At 33.9% G+C, this 15,164-nt stretch overlaps 1 protein-coding gene and 1 long non-coding RNA gene across 4 annotated transcripts in view; both read left to right on the top strand.

Moving 5' to 3' along the window:
• LOC127712106 (ion channel TACAN-like) overlaps positions 1-15,164 on the top strand; it is a 35,107-nt gene that overhangs the window by 1,993 nt on the left and 17,950 nt on the right. For all 3 annotated transcript variants that reach the window (XR_007986940.1, XM_052218314.1, XM_052218312.1), the window contains exons 2-5: positions 8,026-8,144; positions 10,393-10,509; positions 11,082-11,141; positions 12,338-12,433. Coding sequence is in view for 2 of the 3 variants with exons in the window: in XM_052218314.1 (XP_052074274.1) it covers positions 8,026-8,144; positions 10,393-10,509; positions 11,082-11,141; positions 12,338-12,433 (392 nt within the window). In the remaining variant the exon portion in view is untranslated. The remainder of the gene's footprint in view (positions 1-8,025; positions 8,145-10,392; positions 10,510-11,081; positions 11,142-12,337; positions 12,434-15,164) is intronic.
• Positions 1,675-2,185, top strand: LOC127712108 (uncharacterized). The gene is made up of 2 exons (XR_007986941.1): positions 1,675-1,710; positions 2,046-2,185. It is a non-coding gene; the product is annotated as an uncharacterized LOC127712108 (long non-coding RNA).

Genomic DNA, 15,164 nt, shown 5'->3' with positions numbered 1-15,164 from the left:
AGACGTATCACATGGGTAAGACTTGAATTTATTGCAGTTTGAAGAAGAATGTAAACTTAGGGTCAAAGTTGAACTACTGTTTGAGTGTAGCAAACATGCTGAAAATATTAATTGATGAAATATTTAAATATATAATGAAATATATCAATAAAATAAATTATACATGAATAAAATGAGAATGGAAATGGGGAATATGTCAAAGAGACAACAACCCGACCAAAGAGCAGAATAATGAATAATATTCATTTTGAATTATATGAAAGTATAAATAAACTCATCATAGATACCAGGATTGAAATTCTATATTTATAACAGACGCGCGTTTCGTCTACAAAAGACTCGTCAGTTACGATCGATTCAAAAAATGTTAAAAAGGTCAAATAAAGTACGAAGTTGAAGCGCATTGAGGACCAAAAATTCCTATAAGTTTTGCCAAATACAGCTAAAGCATCTTAAGGTGACCACCCAAAGATTTATCTGCCGAAACGCGTTGTTTTATGGGTTTTATACTAACAACATAGGCGGGTCCCCCCCTTTTGTGGGAAAAATTTGGTTGATTATGAATGGAATCACTGAAGCATGACTGGAGCGGGCCCCCTCTTAGGGCAGTCAGTGGGCCAACCCTTATGAAAATTTTCGGGATCCGCTACTGAACAATATGAGTTGCTGTAAAGATCTCGGTGCTTGTGGGGCATTACTGTATCTCAAGATGAGAAACTGTCAAGATCTTGGTGCTTGTGAGGCCTTATTGTATCTCAAGATGAGTGACTGTCAAGATCTCGGTGCTTGCGTTGCAATATTGTATCTCAAGATGAGTGACTGTCAAGATCTCGGTGCTTGTGGGGCATTATTGTATCTTAAGATGAGTGACTGTCAAGATCTCGGTGCTTGTGGGCCATTATTGTATCTCAAGGTGAGTGCATGACTGTCAAGATCTCGTTGCTTGTGGGGCATTATTGTATCTCAAGATGAGTGACTGTCAAGATCTTGGTGCTTGCGGTGCAATATTGTATCACAAGATGAGTGATTGTCAAGATCTCGGTGCTTGCGGTGCAATATTGTATCTTAAGATGAGTGACTGTCAAGATGTCGGTGCTTGTGGTGCATCATTGTTTCTCAAGATGAGTGACTGTCAAGATCTCGGTGCTTGTGGTGTATTATTGTTTTTCAAGATGAGTGACTGTCAAGATAAAATAAATTGAAATGCCATTAGCTTATTGTGAGATCTTCAATCTATCATTTCGAATTAAAATTAATTCTAAAGCCCTTGGTCCCAGAGGCGAACCTTTTGAGGGAAAAAATTGGTTGACTGTATAAGAAATCACTGAAGCATGACTAGAGTGTGCCCCCTATGCACTCAGTGGACCCCCTTATAAAAATTTCCGGATCCCCACTGATTCCCGAATCTTGTTGGATTCTACAGGACAAATTTCCCTTAATGCTACAATAAAAATAATTGAACTTAAAGATTTTCAACCAAATTGAGAAAGGATTTGGAAGTCCAAATTTTGTAAGCGTTTCACACATATGAAACTTTATTTTTCTATTTCAAGTTACAGAAGGAGTTGTGACAATTTGGAAATGCTGCACTTAAAAGTGTCTTTTTTGTAGATGTCTTCACCAATAAACCCATGTCTGAAAAATACATGACGGGTAAAAAGAATAAACGGCATGCCTTTGGTGGTTCAAGCTTTTTTGAAATAATAAGAGGTGAGTATTGAAATATATATCATTGTTTTCCACATTAAAAATTGTGTGAGATTTTGTCACAATTTCTTTTAAATGTGCTCTAGCATCATTGTCTACTAAAATCTATAGGTTTTTTGTATTAAAAATGATTTTTTTTATTATATATGAACTCAAGTTTAAAAAAAGCACATGGTTGCTCTCAATAAATATTTTTAAAAATAACAATATCATCGTACAGAGATTATTTGTTCACATATTACAGTCATTTGTGACAGTAGTGTTCTTTATTTGAGCTGCAAAATAATATTAACCTAGTTATGATAAAGATAGTATAATATGGTTTTTTTTTGTTGCAGATGCTATATAGCTACAAGTCACAAATGTGCAACATGGACAATAATATGGAACTTGTGTGCAATATACCTAAAATACGCCCTGAAATATCGGGAATGTGTCTAGCAAAAGGATAAACATTTTAAATAAAATTAAGTATTCAGTTTGTGTTTGTTTGAAATTGTAAGATGCATACGTGAGCAACATGTTATATAATTACTGTTTTATGACACAAATATATTTTGTGTATGAACACACATGATCCTGTCTATGAAAGTACAAAAATGTATGCCAACTGACACTACAATAAAGTTTAAGATTATCTATGCCTGGTAAGGTTAATAAGTTGTGCCTGTTCTTCTTGTCAAGTCTTGTATCATAAACACCAGATTCAGAAGTGAGTGGTCTCATTACCAGTATAATAATTACCAAAACAAAGGGAATGACTTATTTTCCACTTAATCATAAAATTTAGCGAAATACAAAAAGGGAAATATTGGAACAGGCAGAAATCTCCTAGATAATGAACTCTGCAACAGACTACATGTACACCAACCACCGACACATGACTAGTACATATAGTTTTGTGAAAATTTTATTACACATAAATTGGCACTGATATAGATATAATAAGTGGTAATGATTTCAGCTGTTAACCCACAATTTAACCAATGTTCAAAATCATATTCTCAACATTGACCACATTTCGATATTCGACTTGCATTAACGCTAAGCCTAAAACAGTCTACCTGGGCCCAAATCCTACCTATTTTCAACATACACTGACCACAGTTCAATCAACATTCGACAGGTTTTCAGCACACACTGACCACAGAACAACGAGCATTCGACCTGATTTCAACATACACTGACCACAGTTCAACCAACATTCGACATGTTTTCAGCATACGCTGAACATAGTTCAACCAGCATTCGACCTAATTTTAACATACACTGACTACAGTTCAACCAGCATTCGACCTGATTTCAACATTTACTGACCACAGTCCAACCAGCATTCGACCTAATTTCAACATATACTTACCACAGTTCAACCATCATTCGACTTGTTTTCAACTTGCATTGACCAAATTTAGACCAAAATTCAACCTATTTTCAACGTTAGAAGCTGACGTTGAATCAACGTTATGTTTTCAACGTCATATCAATTTTCAATCCAACACTACTTTTCAACATTGATTCAACGTTGAAATCCGACGTTTATTCAATGTTGAATCAACGTTGCTGTGCCTGCTGGGTGTACATGTTGTAGTTGTTGTTAATAGCAGGGCTCACACTAGCAGGTGACTGGAGCAAAGAAGTCGCTTTCCCATGCGTCACTTCGCTTTGCCCGACCATCAAAAGTGATATCTAGTCACCCTTATGTTCACATTAGTTGCTTGCAGTGGCTTTCATCAGCAATTTTCCATTTTTATCAGGTTGATAAAACAGCAATTTTCATTTACAAGTAAAGAAATTCAAAGATTTAAAGGATTTCATTTCTTTTTATGAAGTATTTTCTTTCTCTTCCGGTACTTGTTAGTCGAGAGCATATATCAAAACATTCTGATTTGTGGCAAAATAAGTTTGTTACTTCATTAGACATGTTAGAACGCGATAAAAATTGCCTTTAGTTAATGTTTCATTCATTTATGGCATTAACAATGATTAAAAGCATCATATTCCTTTCCAAATCACTTTTCAAACATTTTTTATTTTCTTAAATATGTACATCTGTAAATGCATTGTTTCAATTAATTGATTATCATGATTATTGTTGTATTATTTTTTTGTTAAATTTATACAAAATGTATATCTCTTTAATGAGAAACAATAAATTTCATAAACATAAACAGAATAGTTTTTTGATTGCTATGTGATACTGTCTTTCCAGTTTGCTATAAAAAAAAGTTCTTTCTAGTTCCAAATATTTAGTTGGTAGTTTTTGAAAAGGAAAAAATATAATTGTGTAACTATTTAAGACATAAACTGAAACAACTGTTACTTTAATTGTATTCTCAGGTATGAATTGATCAATATACAACTTTATATTATGGCAAAAACTAAACATTGTAGCACCGCGAGCTAACAAACACTTCTTTTTTAACACTGTTTAAGTCTCACCACTCCTCCCTACCAGTTTCAAAAAAAAGAAGTCACTTCTCCCTATGATTCTGAAGTAGTGTTAGAAATGTTATAGGAAGCGTGTTAAATATGATTATTTGTGGTAATATTGTTGTTACAACTTACATTACGAACTGTTCTATTTTTTGGGGGTGTTCCTGAGAGTATTGCACTTATATAAATAGATAATAGTCCCAGGTTATTCTCGAAGAATTTCAATGAACCATTGTAACATTGCCTTCTTTGTCTGATAAGAATTAAATTGAATCTATGTGAGAAGAAATGATGATGTCAAAGTATTTTTTTTTCATTTAATGACCAATGTCTTAAAAAATGAATGTGGATCTGTCATTTTGAAAGTTTTCTTGGTTATATAAATGCAGGGATAAACTTTTCTATTTCTGAAATTGAAGCTGTTTACAAATGAAGAAATCATGATCTGTGTCTTAAAGAAAAAATCAATTGTCAGTACAACATACTTATGTATCCTCACTTATTTGAAATGGTGAGTCCTAGCTGATCTTGATGAGTCCAGTATAGTGTACATTACAGGTTGTACTGTTACATCACTGTCCCAGGTGAGGGAGAGGGTTGGCGCACCTTCAAACTAGTTTAACCCTGCCGCATTCATTCTGTATGTGCCTGTCCCATGTCAGGAGCCTGTAATTCAGTGGTTGTCGTTTGTTGCTGTATATCATATTTGTTTTTCATTCATTATTTTGTACATAAATCAGGCCATTAGTTTTCTTGTTTGAATTGTTTTACATTTGTCATTTCAAGGCCTTTTATAGCTGATTATGCGGTATGGGTTTTACTCATTTTTGAAGGCTGTATGGTGACCTATAGTTGTTAATTTCTGTGTCTTTTGGTCCCTTGTGGAGAGTTGTCTCATTGGCAATCATACCACATTATCTTATTTTTATATTGTAACTAAAATAGTTGTATATCTTAAGAGTCTTTTACAGCAACCTAGACTTTCTTGAATGAAAAAAATCTTTTATAACACTGGATTAGTCAGCTTTATAAAGTGCATATCAATATACAAACAACCAAATCTTTGTATCCCTCCGTTCCAATCACATAAAGTATGGGTATTTTCATTGTTCAAGGCCATACTTGACCTGTAGACATAAGAATAATTACATAATGTAGTTGTTTGAATTCTTGTCCTTGTGTCTTATCTCCTTATATTCATATAAAGTAATTTAGTGCACTTGTTGAAAAACACATTGAAATTGATCACATTCCACAATTTTATCAATATGAAAAACACTCAAAATGGAAGCAAAGTAAATCACATCAAGTAATAGAGCTTTGTATGAATTATAAAATAAAAATATTTTTAATTTCATAATTTATTTTAAGTTTCACTTTGTTTTCAAAACATTTTCTTCTTCTGCCAAATGCATTAAATTAGAAACTAATCCCCTTATTAACCTTCAATTGTTTACGTTATTTCCACTGTGTTACAATGCATGTATGTAACATAATTATTACTATTTAAAATACATTTGATAATTATTGATCCTACAAAATTTACTATAAAGTTTTTAAGAAAGGACTTAATATCTTTAAGAACAATGTTTAATGTCATTTTAATAGAAAAACAAATCAATAACCTTCTATTACGTACTGTTAAGAAAACAATACTTTAAAAAAAACTTTTATGCATAAAATTAATTACAATCAAATGTACATTTAGTAATTGAACTGGTGGTTCATTTTGAGTACATAAATTGAATATGGTAAATTTCATTGGTTGAGTTTACATTGTTGATGTTGTTGTTAGCCAATCACAATGTTTTTATGTATTCTTTTGACAATATTATCCATAGGTAAAGTCAACCCATTACGGTAAAAAATCTTTCAAATTTGCTGCTGCAACTTTATGGAACAGCCTTCCAAACCATTTCAGGACTGAAAATAGTTTTTCACATTTTAAAAGTCTTGTTCAGTCCTGGAACGGTTTGGAATGTCGCTTGCAGATAACTCTTGAGCTGTTTATTATTTATGTTGCTTAGGACTAGTATTGATGTATTTCTTCACAAATTTTTATATATTTAAATTTTAATTTCTGACACATATTTCCAGAAATTGGGTAATCAATTAATTTTGAAAATATTCTGTTCTTTGAAATTTCTAGATCTCAAAGCATATATTATAGTTCTAAACTTTTTTATTAGATTTTTATACAACCTCGTAAATTTGGTATCATGTCATTGTCGTCGTTTGAAGACACATTGGTTTCCGGACAATAAATTTTGTTTATTAAGTGTATGGATTTCTATGAAATTTTACCATAAGGTTTATGACCACAAAAGAGGGCAATTTTTTCAGATTTTAGAAATTAAACAAAATTTCTTCACATATTTTTTTTTTTTGCCAAAAAGGGGGGGGGGGGGGGTCAATATGCAACAGCATAGTGTATTGCACAAAAGCAAAAAAACAATGGGTTAATTTTTGTCGAGCCTTCGACTTTTGTCGAAAAAGCGAGACATAGCGATCCTACATTCCGTCGGCGTCGTCGTCGTCGTCGGCGGCGGCGTCCACAAATATTCACTCTGTGGTTAAAGTTTTTGAAATTTTGATAACTTTCTTAAACTAACCTGGATTTCTACCAAACTTGGACAGAAGCTTGTTTATGATCATAAGATAATATTCAAAAGTAAATTTTGTAAAAAAAAAATTCCATTTTTTCCGTATTTTACTTATAAATGGACTTAGTTTTTCTGCCAAGAAACATTACATTCACTCTGTGGTTAAAGTTTTTGAAATTTTAATAACTTTCTTAAACTATCCTGGATTTCTACCAAATTTGGAAAGAAGCTTGTTTATGATCATAAGATAGTATCCAGAAGTAAATTTTGTAAAAAAAAAAATCCATTTTTTCCCATATTTTACTTATAATTGGACTTAGTTTTTCTGCCAGTTAACATTACATTCACTCTGTGGTTAAAGTTTTTAGAATTTTAACAACTTTCTTAAACTATCCTGGATTTGTACCAAACTTGGACAGAAGCTTGTTTATGATTAAAAGCTAGTATCTAGAAGAAAATTTTGTTAAAATTTTGTTCGATTTTTTCCGTACTTTTCTTATAAATGGACTTTGTTTTTCTTCCAGTTAACATTACCTACAGTCTGCAGTTTAAGTTTTTAAAACATTTATTAGATTCATAAACTATCCTGGATTTTTACCAAACTTGGACAGAAGCTACTTACAATCAAAAGATAGTATAGAGAGGAATATTTTTATTAATTTTTTTCCTCATTTTTGTTGAGCCTGCGATTAACAGCAAAAGTAGGCGAGACACTGGGTTCCGCGGAACCCTTACGAATTTTTATTTATTTTTTTTTGGGGGGGGTCAATTCGCACAGGCAGTGTATTGCAGAAAAGCAAAAAATTGAATATAAATTCAAATCATATAACCAATTCTAAGTTCTTTGTCTACAGTTATTCTGTGTCAGAAACCTATTATGTGTCAAATATTTAATTACAATCCAAATTTAGACCTGTATCAAGTGCGAATATTGTGTCCATTTTTGCCCCAACTGTTCAGGGTTGGACCTCTGTGGTCGTATCCAGCTGCGCCTGGTGAAGCAATTTATTATTGCATGCTATGTGTGTGAGATTCAACTTTGTATTACAGGTTGTTTTATATCTTAGACTGTTTTTATGTTATGTATATGTTTTTATACTCTGTCAAAAGCTCCTTAGAGCTTGTGTTGTATATTTAACTTATGCCGAATCAAAATAAATTTTTCTTATCTTATTATAGAATAGAATTTTATTCTGAAAGGGTGAATTCAAAATTGAAATTAAAAAATGCAAACCTCTTTATAGTCTATTTTCCTGACAAATAAATGTGAATATTATTTTAGGAAGATCATGAATCATACAAGAAGACATTGGAAGAACTTGGACTGCTGCAGAAAAAATGTCTGAATGGGGTGGCACATCAAAGATATAGACTTAAAAAGATACATGAATCTCTTAAAAGGTAAAATTGTTTTAATGGCATGTCAGTGGGTATGTGAATGAATAACCTTTAATGGCATGTCAGTGGGTATGTGAATGAATAACAGGATGTAGCCAAATGACAGAACAATCACACAGTAAACACATACATTTGCACATTTTGTAAGTCTCTGTATATATACTTATCATCATACATTTCATCATGGGCAAAAAATTAAAGGGAAATGAATGTGTTTAGGGTTTCCAGACCAACCTTAATTTCGAACCCAAACATTTTTATGGGTTTAATCTTTTTAATAGCAAATCAGTCTTTGTAACCTGTAACTTATTTCATTTTTAGAAAGGAAACTCTGAACACACTTATTTGTTGTGCATTATCTGTACATGTTACATTTCTTCCTTACAATTCTCTTATAATTTATATAACATGTATAAGACTCGTCTCCATTGAGTTCTCAGTAACGGTTAATTATAAAAATAAGGAGATGTGGTATGATTGCTAATTAGACAACTATCCACCAAAGTTCAATTGAAGTGGATGAAAGCAATTATAGACAACCATACGGCCTTCAACAATGAGAAAAACTCATACCATATAGTCGGCTGTAAAAGGTCCCGACATAAAAATTGTGAAACAATTCAATACAGAAAACTAATGGCCTAATTTATAACAAAACATGTTACGAAAAACAAATATGACAGACATGAACCAACAACAACCACTGAACTACAGATATGTTTTTAATATGATCTGGTGTATCCTCTTTCCAGTATACCATGGCAATATGAGTTTCCTTGGCCCAAGTTGGGTTCTCAGTATTTCAGTGTTCATGTATTCTTGTGAGGGTAGATTTTATTTTATCAAAGACCTGCCAACTTTCCTGATTTATGGGGGATTTCCCTCATGAAACTTGGAGAGCTGTTGACTTGACTCTTGAAATTGTCCATATTTGTCGAGCCTGTGACTTCTGTCGCAGAAAGCTCGACATAGGGATAGTGATCTGGCGACGGCAGCGGCGTTGTTAACTAACTACTTAAAAGCTTAAATATTTTAGGAGGAAGACCTGGATGCTTCATACTTTGTTTATATATGCCTTATGTTATAAAGTTTCCATCTGTCATATGTCCATTGTCCTTGAACTTATTTTCATGGTTCAGTGACTACGGTACTTGAAAAAAAGACTTTTTGTAATGTTAATTTCTCTCTTATTATGAGTAATAGGCCTAGGATAACTATATTTGGTAAGTTCGTACCTTGCAAGGTCCTCATGCTTGACAGACAGATTTCATCTGACCTCGACCTCATTTCATGGTTATAATAATAATAATAATAATAATAATAATAAATTCTTTATTTAAAAAGGGTAAACTCAGTTAGATACAATAAACTAATCTTCCCTGAGGCCCTCACATACAAATTACAATACAATCAAAAACAGATATTTATAGTTGAGTGAACAAGGTTAAGTTTTCGTGGTCAAGTCCATATATCAGATACTATAAGCAATAGGTCAACTATATTTGGTGTATGGAATGATTGTAAGGTGTACATGTCCAACTGGCAGGTGTCATCTGATCTTGACCTCATTTTCATGGTTCAGTGGTTAAAGTTAAGTTTTTGTGTTTTGGTCTTTTTTTTCTAATACTACATGCAATAGGTCAACTATATTAATGTATGGAAATATTTTACGATGTACATGTCAGTCTGGCAGGTTTTTTTTTACCTTGACCTCATTTTCACAGTTCATTGGTCAATGTTAAATTTTCATGGTTAAGTTTGTTTCTTAGATACTAAAAGTAATATAGGTCAACTATATTTAATGCATAGATTGATTGTAAGGTGTACATGTCTGTCTCAGGGTTCACACTACTTCAGAATCATAGGGAGAAGTGACTTCTCTTTTTGAAACAGATAGGGAGAAGTGGTGAGATTTGAAAGAGAAGTACAGGCGGTGTTGTCACGATATCCCAATAGCATGAGTTTGAATACTGGCATGGGAAGAAAAAAAATTTGCTTCAGAAAATTTGCAGATTTAACATTGTTGTGCTGATATTTAGAGTAATTATGAATAATATGTGTTTTCAGCCGTGTATCACCTTCACTGGTGATCCAATGGATGGATCTGTCATAGAGTTGTCACTTGTTTAGACGTACTTATATGTATATATATATGTAGAGAAATTTATATGTAAAATTCTGGGTACTGTAACATTGTACATACCAGAGTTTTGAATATAGTACTAATACTTTGTTACCTTTATTGATCTAGGGCTGATAAGTCAGACGATCCACAAGTTAGAGCAACAGGGAAAGAACTTAACCAGAAGGTACTAGGTCGCAAAAACTCTCTCAGAGATATGGAAGATGTGCTACCTCACAAAAATGGGTACGGTACTATACATGTATATATGACTATCTACTTTACATACTATAAGTAATAGAATTACGAACAAACAAAATGAAAACAACAGGATTTGTACAAGTTCCCTGACTTTCATGTTTATTTTATTGCATTTAATGATTGAATAATATTTTCAAATTAAGATTTTTGTGTGATTTATCTTCTAAAATCCTGCATCCATGAAGTCTAACCAAATGTCCTACAGTCCTATTTAAAATGATTCATTAAAATATTTCCCTTTATCTATATCATTATGCTAAGTTCAGAAAATCCTGTATCACAGCTTTGTGAAGTTGACAAGATTTCAACCTGCAATATCAGCAAAGTCATTATCTTTTGACCCTTTTTTTCAGTATTTAGATGTTTGAAAAATATAAGCCAGTTTACACAGTATGAATCATTTTGGCTGTTTGCAAGCAATCATTGAAACCCATACTTTGACTCACTGCCTATTTTATAATATTTATCATTTATGAAGATAACTTGATCATTTGACTTATATTGGATTTCATCTGTCTCATTTAATGTGTGATAAGGTTTGGAACTATATTTTTCAGAATTTACTTGAGTATTATTCTTGGACAAGTGAGTGTGTCACTACTCAACAAAGCAGACAAGTAAGTATACTAGTATTATGCACAGTATACTGTGGATTCATTTATTTTCGTGGGTATCAATTTTTGTGGATTGAGGAACACTTGCATTTTCATGGATATTTGATTTCATGGTTTTGCCAATCTCTGCATACAAAGCCAAATTAACATTTGTAATTTGTTGAACATTTGAATTCGTGGTTCCCCTGTACCCACGAAACCCACGAAAATTGGTATCCAACGAATAATAATGAATCCACAGTATCTCATGGCTGTAATTGAAGGTGGACTGTAACCAAGGAACATATCATTATTGTAATTAAATAAGAAACAATTAGATATTTATGATGTGTACTTAGTTTTCATTAGATAAAATTTCAACTAAAACTTAACAAATATCTTTATTTATACACACATATGCATAGTGCATCAACAGAAACTGCTTGAAAAAGAATTTTTTTTTTATCGTTATGTGAATTTCTCACTTATTATGATAATAGGATAACTATATACAGTATATGGATTTCTTGCAACGTCTACATGTCCATCAGTAAGGTTTAACCGACCTCAACCTCATTTCATTGATCAGTGATCAAGGTTAAAGTTACATGATTAGGTCTGTTTCTCAGATACTATAAGCAGTAAGTCAACTTTATGTAGTGTATTATCTATAGAATTATGGTAAGCTTGCAAGTTTCATCTGACCTTGACCTTCTTTCATGGTCAGTGTTAAGATTTTGTGTTTTGGCCTGTTTTTCAAGTACTACATTTGTATAACCAATAGGTCAACTATATTTGGTTAATGGAATGATTGTTAGGTGTACAGGTCTGTCTGGCAGGTATTATCTGACCTTGACCTCAATTTTATGGTTCATTGTTCAATGATAAGTTTTTTGTTTTGGTCTGTTTTTCAATTACCATAAGCTACATGTATATTTGGTGTATGGAATAATTGTAAGTTGTACATGTCTGTCTGACAGGATTTATCTGACCTTGACCTTATTGTCATGGATCTTTAAAAATGTTAAGTTTATGAGATACTTGTAGTAAAACCTTTATCTTTAAGACTTTCAGCATAAAACCAATGGTCAGCAAAGCAGGCGAGACATTTCAGCGTGTGCACTCTGTCTGTAGTTATCTTTACTAAATAATACCAAATAAAAAAATTTCCAAGTTCTTTTTATCTGATTTCGATGATACAAAGTATTTATATTTTTCAGGTATATCTACAAGCATGAATATGAGAAGTTCAAAGTGACTGTCAGTTATATTACACTGGCTCTTTCTATTTTACTTTTCTTCAACCCTGGATACAGGTATTTATATGGGTATACTTAGGTAAAGGGATATGACTTTTTACCAAATTAATAACTTTACATTTGCAGGGATTATGTCAAGGGATATTAGAAAGTTTCACAGAAACTATTTAGTTGAAATTTAATTTTGGACAATGTTTCCCCAAACTATGGAGGGAAAACTGCTTAAAAATCAGCTTTTTATATTTATGTCATTCATAACATTGCAAAACCTTGGGGGGATGTAAGAAACACAGTTTGTCAGTCTGTCCATGTGCCTTGAAAGTGCAACTCCTTCTGAACAGTTAGACAGATATTAATGAAACTTTACACAACTGTAGAACACAACCAGATGATATGCACACACGAATATAATCCTGATCTAAACTTGTTAAAGGGGAGATAATTGTATATACAGTCTTCAATAATCTTACAGTACTGAATTGCAGTGAGGGGTATCCTTTTCTGATTTTATAGCTATAAATACGTTACCATCATAAATTCTGAGTGTAACCCCAATTGCGTCATAGGTCAGATGGAAAATCCCGACTAAAAATAAACGTACTCTCACTGGTCCGGACATATACCCCTGTTTGCCCATATTCTCCCATTCAATTTCCATCTGCGACATCGGTCACACGTGCAAATATATACAGATTCAACAGAGAAGTGTTTAGTTGTTTGTAAAGTTTTTGAATAGCTTAATTGCTTTTCATATTGTGTATATTATTGGAAATTTATTCCCTTGTTTAGCTTGAATTTCTAAACAAATTATTTGTGTTTTTTTGACTAAAGTAAATTTTATTATGGACTTTAATTTGAATAGTCCGTATGTAAATATTCCTGGTTCGGACTATCTCTTAGATGGGTCACTACCTTTAAGTCCCCCCCAAACTACCAGTACAATGACCGGAGTTTCGACAACGGTGTCTGGTAATGCTACCTATCCGACCCTTTCACAAGGTTCGGCCATGCATTTTGGGGGGGTACCTACATCAACTTCGGTGACTCATACTTTATCTAGGCCTGTTAATTCATCGGGTACTATTAGTTCTGTCCCAGGTACAGCTATGGGCTTGAACTTGCCAGGTTCTAGACCCCCATTATCCTATTGTGGGTATATGCTTCCCAACACGGGCACACAACCTTTACCCTCATGGTCTCAGCCACCTTGGCCACAGTCTTACCCTTATGGTGGGTTTATGCCAAACCAACCTGGTTTTTGGCCTTATAGGGACAATTTCTATGGTCCCCCTTCTGGGGTAGCTACTGCACCACCTTTAGCTCCTGCTCCACCCGTAGCAGTATCTTTGACTCCTGCAGTAGCTCCTTCTACCACCGTACCTGACTCTCGAGCTCAATCTTCTAGCTCTTCTCATGGTACTCAGGGTTCTGATCATGCATCATCTTTGGATGGTTTTCAGAAGTTGCTTTTGGACTTTGGTGAGTCTTTCAAGGCTGAATTTAGTACTCTATCCAGTCGTATGTCTCTACTGGAGAATAGAGTTTCTTCTCATCAACCTTCTCCAGCTAAGTCTGTAGAATGTGATGAGAGGGAGGATGACGAGCTTTCTGTTTCCCCTGGGAGTCATGAAAGGGCTTTCCTCACTGATGAGGATGTTGAAAGTTCTTCTTCTCCCAAGGTATCGAAGACGGCCCCTGAGCCTTCTTCTAAGTCAGCTCAACAACCTCCCACCAAGGAGACTGAGGATCCTCCATCCTTGAAGGATCTTAGGGATAAGGTGTATACCTTGATGAGGGATGAAGCACATATCCCTTTTGCCTCTCCTTCCAAGCCGAAGAAACCTTCTTCAACTTTTGAAGCTTCCTGTGGTATTTCTCAGGATACTGTGACTTCTCACAATTCTTTTCCTGAATCTGGCCATATGGCATTTGCTTTACAATTTATTAATGAAGGTATCGCTAATTCTGCTAGTGAAAAGGTTGCTAATAACAATATCTCTGGATTTGGAATGTCATCCTTTTCTGATCAGGTTAAGTACAAGGATTTTGATATCTTCGATTCTTCACTGGGTAGACTTGTTCCCAGTTGTGACAAATCTATGTCATCTTTATTGGGAAAAAAGCCAGTAGATGGTCTTCGTCTCACTCAACCTGTTTGGTCAAAGACTGAGAATCTCCTTCGTAGTGCTTCTCAAGTTCTTGGCACAGCCGAACATTTTCTAGGTGCAACCGGACATTTGCTTAACAGCGAAGATTCGGTTGTTCCAGCAGAAGTACGATCCTTCTTACTTCAACTGGATAAAGCTCTAGGTTCATCTCAGTTGCTTTTAATGGGTTCTATTGCTAATTTCACCCTATCTAAAAGAGCAGAGTTTCTTGAAAACATTTCTGTTGCTGAGCCTTTGAAAGATTCTTTACTGAAATCTCCACTTACTGACAAGATGTTTGGTTTACCCTTACAGCGGGTTCAAGAGGAACTCAGCAAAAACCCTCCTCCAGTTAAAGTTAGTGTACAAGTTACTAATGGCAAGAGGTCGGTTAATGCTACATCTAGTTCTACTAGTACTTCTGCTTCAGGTGGTCCTCCTTCTTCTGCTAAGAAAAGGAAGAATAACTACGGCAAACCGCAGAACAAACCCAATAACTCCGGAAAAAGCTCAGGTAAGCCTTCTGGTGGTTTTAAGGGTCCCAAGAAACCTGGGTCTAGTACCTAGGTTCTTGCCCCCTCGTACGTTATTGACAGCTTCCCCAGGGGAAAATTTACAACAAGTTCCTCAAAAATCAATAC

Source organism: Mytilus californianus, unplaced genomic scaffold (genome assembly GCF_021869535.1).
Source record: "Mytilus californianus isolate M0D057914Y unplaced genomic scaffold, xbMytCali1.0.p SCAF_8, whole genome shotgun sequence".
NCBI classification, from domain to species: Eukaryota; Metazoa; Mollusca; class Bivalvia; order Mytilida; family Mytilidae; genus Mytilus; species Mytilus californianus.
This window is presented reverse-complemented; position numbering and strand designations above follow the sequence as displayed.